The following is an 8,429-nucleotide window of genomic DNA, read 5'->3' as shown; positions in this document are numbered from 1 at the left end:
TGAGAAAGAAGAGAAAATTTATAGACTGAATAATGTAAAGAACTGCAGAATTATTGCTCAGGAGCAGATAGTATAGTTTACATTGATACATATATAGCACATGATGAAATGTCAAAATCAACAAGCAGAAATTGAACAAAAATACTACTAGAGTTGGCAGTAATCCAAATTGACAAGTAGACAAAACTAAGGAACATCATTGAAGCCACTATCTTAGCATCTTCTTGTCCTTAAACATCTTCAGAATGTCGGGGGAAGCGGGGGAAGGATAATTGTGCTCATGGTCATTTATCACGCCAAGATAAGTTTCAGAATACAGAGCCCATGAAAACAATAGAGCATTGACTGCCATAGTAAAATAGAGTACCTTTTTTTTATAAATTCATACCCGCCAACCGATCCTCATTATGACACTGAGTTGATTGAGCTGGAGTAGTGCTTTTGCGCCAATTCCAATAGTTTATTCGCATTGGATCCACTGTTTCCAAGATTGAACAGATCTCTTTTATCAGGATTGGATCTGATGAGCACGACTCTGGAGAGAGATCATGTACTGCACTTCTCAATTCTTGGCTTGGCTCAAACCCATGGCAACAAAGATCCAATAGCATGCTCAAGGCGTAGACGTGGTTAGCTTTGGAAGTCAAAATATCCAAAAGAACTGATGTTACCTGAGGATCCCTCAATAGCGATTGTACATCGCCTTTGTAAAGACCCCGAAGGTATCTCCAAGGACTTTCATTATCAGGGGTAGTTTTAATGGCCTGAACTGCATATTGCACTTCTGAGTCCCTCATTGCTGCCAGGCCTCCAATTAAAGGTGATCTTGTAACAACAAAGTATCTCTGTGATGAAATCATGAAAAGTCAATTGAATAATTGGAGTTAGCGTTAGCTGATCAAGAGATCAATCAGGAAAAAAGGTGTTAGGAAATATTATGTAAAATAAATTAAGAAGAAACTATTTAGATATGACTGTCGGGCAGAGCCCAAAGCTGCTTGACAAAGCACTAACTAAGAAGAAACTATTTCAGATATGACTCTCAGGTAGAAGAACCAACCACTGCTCAACAAAGCACTAATCCCTCTATAAGGTAATAGAACCAATCTATCAATCATCCAAGGTTATCCTGCCCATCAACACTGAGCTTGATTTGAGTTTCATTTGGAATATGCAAACATCTATTTTCAAGAATCTAATCATCTCGAACCATTTCTGTCAGAAGTAATATATCATATAAGAGAGGATCCCAGGCTTCTTAATCCAAATCTTCATTCTTCCAAACTCAAATAAGTCTTATGATTTCAATCAACTTAACCATCCAACCAAACAACCTTCTTTTAGTCATATTAGCCTCCCATTTTAGATTCCAATTAAACAGATCTTGTAATGTTATTGATTCTCTCCTCATCCTATTATGGAACAATGACATTCCTAAATGTCATGGTCATCATGCCCTCATGAAGTCTTCTTGCTAAAATCATAAACTCCATCCCCTCCACCCACTCACCAGATAAATAAAGAAAGAAAATAGGAGCAAAAATGGAACTTTGTCACATAAATAATGTGATCATTATTAAGTCACCCATTAACAGAGACCAAAGCAACATGTGGCATCACCACTCCTAGTTACCAAAGCAACATAGAGAAATCAAGAACTTCTATCAATACCTGATTCCAAGCTGAATTGTTGTAAATATCATCCTCAAGTAGTTGATGACAATAGGCAAGTTCATCTTCCCACCCGCCAAGTGCCTGAAGAACCCACTGCATTTGAAAATACTTTTCAGTATCATAGTTTCCTAAATAAATCAAAGGTATACCCCCCATATTAATAATTACCCAACAAAACTTTTTCCTTGTAACAGAACTATGGCAATATAAAATAAATTCATATAGGTAAAGGGGTCAACCCATGACAACAATGAAAATAGGGAAAGCATATCAACCTGCCTATGAGACCATGCATGATAATTTTTTGCATCCTGAGAGAATATTTTCCTAGTGAATTCAAGCTCCTTATTCACAGCATCAGTTCCCAGTTTCTCAGCTACCCACCTTCGGTGGTGCCTACAAAATTATTGCAAGAAACAGACTAAATATCTGCTGAGTTTGACATGACATGAAAATGTAAAAGGCCAAGCACCATTCAGCATTATATCGAAGTATACATAGATATACAGCAGAGGATAAAAGGAAAACATCATTTTGAAGAATACTGGGGATATGGTTCATGAAGCACATCACGAAGAGGGAACAAAAATTCAGAACATTTAGCTGTGCATTCAAAGATGCTAAAAGTATCATCCTGATAGCCTGCCAGCTAAAATATAAGGTTATTTTCAAAAGAGTAATATGAGTAAACATATGTTTGAACCTTCTTTTGCAAAATCAGTAATAACTTTGCGAACACCAACAAGGTTGTAAAAGGCGATAGGAGCTCATCAGGCTGTGGATGGTCGCCTAGCGCCTAGTCGCCTCCTAAGTTCTTTAATAATTTTTTTAAATTACATTTGATAAAACAATAAAGCATTAAAGCCTAAAAGTCTAACCCAAAGCTTAAAAGTTTAGCCAAGCCCAAACTCTCCAAAGACTAAAAATCTAACCCTAATTTCAAGTCCCAAAATTTCATATTTCCACCGATGAGAAATGACTTCCAAGCGGCGATAGCGAGTTGCAATGATGGGCTTTGACGCGCGAAAGAAATCCAGTTGTCCAACAAGGCGAGGGGCTTTGCGAAGGCGATGGGTGTGGCAGCGAGATACGACTATAATGGGCAACCGAACGAAGGGCCACTGCGAAGGTGCAAACTCCAACGAAGGTAGAGGCAACGCACAAAGGAAAAATGGCCAACTTGTCCAACTAGTCGGTCAACTCGGCCAACAGTTGGACGACTGCCTAAATGGGTACCTATATCAGAATATGCATAGACCTAGGGGCACCTAGCGCCTACGCGGCCACTTGTGCCAATTTTTGCAACACTGAATACCAATCACTATTAGTCTCTTCACAGACTCAATACTCCAGCTCAACTGAATAATCAGTTTGTAGAAAATATTATTTCAAGCAGATTAAATGTAAAGCTTTCCATCTTTTCCAAAGTAAGAAGAATGTGTACAACCAAAATAGATTTAAGAAGAGAGCATATTGCAACTCTGCAACTGTTAGAATTTTGGTGTCCAACTAGTGCTTAGGGTGGAATCAGCATCTACTTTTACAAACAACAAAGATCAATGTTCATAAAAATATAAAATAGTGATGAACAGCTTAAAAATAGGGGAAAAGGTTTAATACAAAATCAGACTTTTAAGATGAAAGGCTAGACATTACAAAGAGTGAAAGAGATTAAGAGAATCCATGGAAAGTATTGAGAACCATTTTACTCCGCTTATTTTTCAGCCACATAAATAGTGACTCAGTATAGTAGAAGTCTTAGTCTTCAATGTCATCATTTATCTATATGCAGTAGCAAATGGTTTTTAAAAGGAAGATTACAAGTAACTAACGAGAGTAAAGTTCTTTGTTTATCTCTTTCTTTTATCAATAAGGGGGGCAGTGTTGGTGAGGATTTGAAGTTTGGTCATGGAAACTTAAGAAATTTTCAGAGAAGGAAATTAAAATAAAAAATAAAAAAAAACAGTGTACTTGTACCCTGAATTTCAAAGGCTACCGATGTTTAGAAAGTGTGTGAGATTTTGGGTTTGAATATGGTGCTGAAACAATAATATCTATACTTCACTCTAGGGGTGTAAATGAGCCGAGCCGCTCGCGAGCCGCTCGTGAGCGGCTCGGTCAACGCTCGGCTCGAGCTCGGTCAAAATCGAGCTCGAGCCGAGCTCGAGCGGCTCGTCAAATAAACGAGCACGAGCCGAGCCTAGATACTCTAGGCTCGCGAGCCGTATAATATACAATATAATATATAATATTATATAATTAAAATATATAAAAATAATAATTAAAATTTAAAACTCAAAAGTCAAAACTTAAAAGCCCTATTGTTTTGAACATATCCGGGACGAAATATATATGTACAAGGAATCAAGGACTACTACTGTTGACTTGTGTTTTGTTGTGATTTGCAAACTTATTTTGAATGTTTTGAAGTTTGAACAAACAGACTTGTGTCTTCACTATCTTTTACTTCGTTGCGAAATTATTTTGAGTGTTTTGATTTGAAGTTTGTATTATTTATGTATGGATAAAACAGAGCAGTTTAAATTTTAAATCAAATAGGTTAAACCGTCAAATTCAAGGTTAAGATCGAGCACGCATTTGAACCCGAGCTCGAGCCTGATCTCGAGCTCGAATTCGAGCTCAAAATCAAGCTCGAACTCGAGCTCAAGATCGAGTTCGAGCTCGAGCTCGAACAATCGAGCTGCTCGAGCCGAGCTCGAGCAGCTCGATAATTGCCGAGCTCGAGCTCGAGCATCCAGTTACGAGCTCGATCGAGCTCGAGCATAGCTGCATTTATCGAGCTCGAGCTCGAGCATACCCATGCTCGAGCTCGGCTCGACTCGTTTACACCCCTACTTCACTCTACTAAAATTGCACTTGAAAGAAATTGAAAGTGCAGCAAAGGTAATACCATATTTGATAGTTTTTCGGGTTGCCTCGGGCGATTTGATCAACAAATTCCAATTCTTCGCGCAAATTAGCATTCAATGCCTCGAGTACCACACGCCTAAATTGCCAAATCTGTAATTAAAAAATCCAACAAAAATTATAAACTGCGCATTTCAAAATATACGGATGATGCATGTGAGTGTGCCTGTATGGAGGTAGAACTAACAATAAAGGAATCGACAATCTTCATATGTCCTTCAAGGCTTCAACTGACAGAGTCAATAATTAATTTGATGTACAACAAGCTTGAGAAGTTGAACTTACAGTATAATTGCCAGGGTTAAGACGGATGGCTTCAGCGGTGAGTTGGAGAGCGCGGGGAGAACGCTCGTCGGCTAGGTAGACGGCGCGAAAGTAGTCCATGGTTTCTGAGAAGTCGTCGGTGTAGGATATTGGGACAACGGGGCTAGGGCCGTCGTCTTGCGGCACAGGCCTTACGTCTGCCCATTCGGGCCTCTCCTTGAAGGGGACTCGCCTTCTTCTCCTGTCTTCATCGGAGTCCATCTAGCTGTGAGTGTTTGATTGGAATCTGGTAGCGATCACAGCGGCGCTGGAGGCCGGCAGCAAAGGGTAAAGCTTGCTGTGACTTGCGGGAGTGGATCAACGCAGTAAAATAGTAGATTCTTTAAAAAGGAAAAGTGTTATAAAAAAAAAAAAAAAAAAAGGAAAAGTGTTTTCAAAAAAAAAAAAAAGGAAAAGTCAAATAGGTTTTAAACTTTATTTAAAAAAGTTAATTAAATTTTTAAATTTTTTAAAAAGTGTAATTAAATTATCAATATATTATTTTAGAGAATTGAAGTTAAAAAATCGACTAGTGGTATGCTATTATAGATCATTAAGGTATTGGCAACAATTCGACCATCTCCAAGACTGTTGCCGATTATCTTTCCCAAAGATGACAACCCGTGGTCGTCTTCTTTGAGATTAAAGTGACAAATTATTCGCCTTCTCCGAAATGAAAAGGTGACCAACTGTTCGCCTTCTCAAGTAGTGGCGACCATTGGTCGCCTTTGGGAAGGTGATCTATATTGAAGAAGGTGACCAATTAGTCACCTTCTGTCGAGGAAAGCGATCGATGACAGTTTGATCGTCGTCGCTCGCCAATGTTAGTGCTCGAAGATGGCTGGATTGTCGTTGGAACTCTAGCCACTTGTAATAGCATGTCATTAACCAATTTTATTTTATTTTTTACTTCAGGGGTGTTCGGTTGGGAGGAAGGAATTAGGAAGGAAATGAATTGCAATTCGGTGGGAAAAGAATAAGGTAGGAATAATGTAGGAATTTAAATAACATTGTTCGGTAGAAAGGAATATAATTATTGGGGAAGAGAAGGAAAAATGATATAATGACTAAAATATCATTATACAATAATAATAGCAATAAAAATCAAGGGTAATAGTGTCATTTGATCTAATTTTCCTTTCTCAAATTTATTGAATTGCAATTCCCTCCAACCAAACACTGTAATGCAAGCCTTCACTGAATTAAAATTCAATTACAACCAAATTACATCCAATCAAACGCCCCATCAATGTCCCAAAATAACATGTTGATGAACTTTAATTTGTTGTGACTACAATCTAAAAGTTCATGGGCCTAATTGACTTTTAAAATAAAATTTATGAGTCTGTCCGTCTGTCTTGATTCACATTTACCGACTCTTATTTTTAACTTTTAATTTGAACATTAATTAGTAATTGACTATTGATTTTATTCTAAATTTAGTCATCTAATTAAATCCGTGTATGTCCATCTCATCAACAAGTCAATTGTTACATTCTTACCCTCAAATTTAACCATTACTAGACATATACTACTTCATCCCATCTTACTTGTTTTACTTTCTTTTTTTTCGTTTGTTCCAGAATATTGTCCACTTTAAAAAAAGGAATAAGGATCAAATAGGCCATCGAACTACACTCGAAAATGCAATCAGGCCATTGAACTCAAAAAAAGTGCAATTGGGTCCCTCAACAACACAAAATGTTACAATTAAGCCAAAAATGACTTGTTTACCTAATGAGTAGGTTACCATATTAAAATAATATTTTTTAATTTTATTTTAATAATTTAAAATAATAAAACTAAATTAAAAATTAAAAAAAATTAAAAAAAATAAAAATAAAAATAATAAAAAAAAATAGATTTTCAGTTTCGTCTCCGGCAGCCTGGAGACGAAGAACCTTCTTCGTCTCCGGCGGCAAACCTGTTTTTTTTTTTTTTAGTTTTTGTTATTTTAAATTTTATAATAAAATAAAAAAATTATTATTTTAAAGTGATAACCTCCACATCAGCAAGTTAACAAGTAAACAGGTCATTTTTGGTCGAATTGTAACATTTTGCGCTGTTCAGTGGCCCAATTGCATTCTTTTTGAGTTCAGTGGCCTAATTGCATTTCCTTGTGTAGTTCGATGGCCTATTTGACCCTTATTTCTTTAAAAAATAATTAAACAAACATCACTATATTTTTATTTGTAATATTTTACCCTTTAAACTTTAACCACAACTGTTCCATACTCATTCAATCGTTATACCTTACACCACGGCGCACATAGCACTGTGCGCCGCGCGCCTTACAAAACGACGTCGTCTTGGGGTCGTTTTGGGAGGCGCGGTAGAAAGTTGTTGGGATTATGTGTATTTGTTCACACAGTTATGTGTATTTGTTCATACAGTTATGTGTATTAGTTCATACAGTTATGTACATTTTTTATACAATTATGTACATTCTTTTTATACAATTATGTACATCCGAATCAGAAAATTTGTGTGTATTATGTTAATAGTTGATGTGTATTATGTTAAAAGTTTATGTTTATTATGTATTATGTTAGATTATGTGTATTATCTTTTAAAAAGAGTATGTATATTTTGTTATATAATTATGTACATTCATGTATACAATTATGTGTATTCTAGTATAACATTATGTACATTCTTGAACAACGGATTTTTTTTAAAAGAAAAAACTACTGTCATTCACTGGGGCGGGAAATTTCAAAAAAAAAAAAAAAAAATTAAAACGACGTCGTTTTGCATCTGGGCGCATAATACAACGCGCGCCGTGGTGTAGGATATAAATTGCCATACTCATTAGTGCCCACCAAGTATCATCCTCTCAAACCTCAAAAACCGTGTCAAGATAAAAAGAACAACAAATACATTTTTCTTCCTTAGTCTCTTCACTTCCATTTCACAAACATGGGGCCTCAATAATATTTCCTACTCTTCTTTTCTTTCACCGTCTCTTCAATTGGTGACAACGCCCTTCCAATCTCTCTGAAGTGTCAAGATCTTCTCTTTTCCAAGTTCTGAATCGTAACAACAACTGTCCACATTACTTTAGTTCGGTTGTTATGGTATTCGGTTCGGTTCAAATCAAACTATGATTATCCCTACATAAGTAATAATTTATTAGAGAAAAAAATAAATGAAATAATTATTTTAAAGATAAAAATGTCCATTTAACATCCAAATAAGAAAATCGGCACTTTTAAAATAATTAAGAAAAAAATGTGAATACATGAATAACTCAGAGAGAAAATTACTATAAACTTATAATTCAAAGAAAAAAAATGACATTTTCCCTTTAATTAATTGTTTATTTATTTTGATTACAATTCTTATTTATTAACAAACAAAAAAAAAAAACTTATTTTGTGTTTAATTCTGACTCCCATGTTTGTGTTATAGAATAGGGTTGGTTAAGAGGATGCTAATCCCCCGTAAGATACAAGAAAATATAAGAAAAGTTGGGAGGATGAAGATGAAAGAAGGATTAGGAAATATATGGGGCACAAACTCAC

The 8,429-nt window shown here is 36.0% G+C and overlaps 1 protein-coding gene across 1 annotated transcript; it reads right to left on the bottom strand.

Moving 5' to 3' along the window:
* Window positions 1-5,250, bottom strand: LOC109161940 (protein farnesyltransferase/geranylgeranyltransferase type-1 subunit alpha). The gene is made up of 5 exons (XM_019310510.1): window positions 4,888-5,250; window positions 4,586-4,695; window positions 1,950-2,070; window positions 1,672-1,767; window positions 1-845 (listed from the first exon to the last, which is right to left on the bottom strand). The coding sequence occupies exons 1-5, from the start codon at window positions 5,125-5,127 to the stop codon at window positions 375-377; spliced, it is 1,038 nt and encodes a 345-aa protein (XP_019166055.1). The 5' UTR covers window positions 5,128-5,250; the 3' UTR covers window positions 1-374.
* Window positions 5,251-8,429: the final 3,179 nt, after the last annotated feature.

This window comes from Ipomoea nil, unplaced genomic scaffold (assembly GCF_001879475.1).
Source record: "Ipomoea nil cultivar Tokyo-kokei standard unplaced genomic scaffold, Asagao_1.1 scaffold2926, whole genome shotgun sequence".
NCBI lineage: Eukaryota > Viridiplantae > Streptophyta > Magnoliopsida > Solanales > Convolvulaceae > Ipomoea > Ipomoea nil.
The sequence above is the reverse complement of the archived record's forward strand: the minus strand, read 5'-3'. Positions and strand labels throughout refer to the sequence as shown.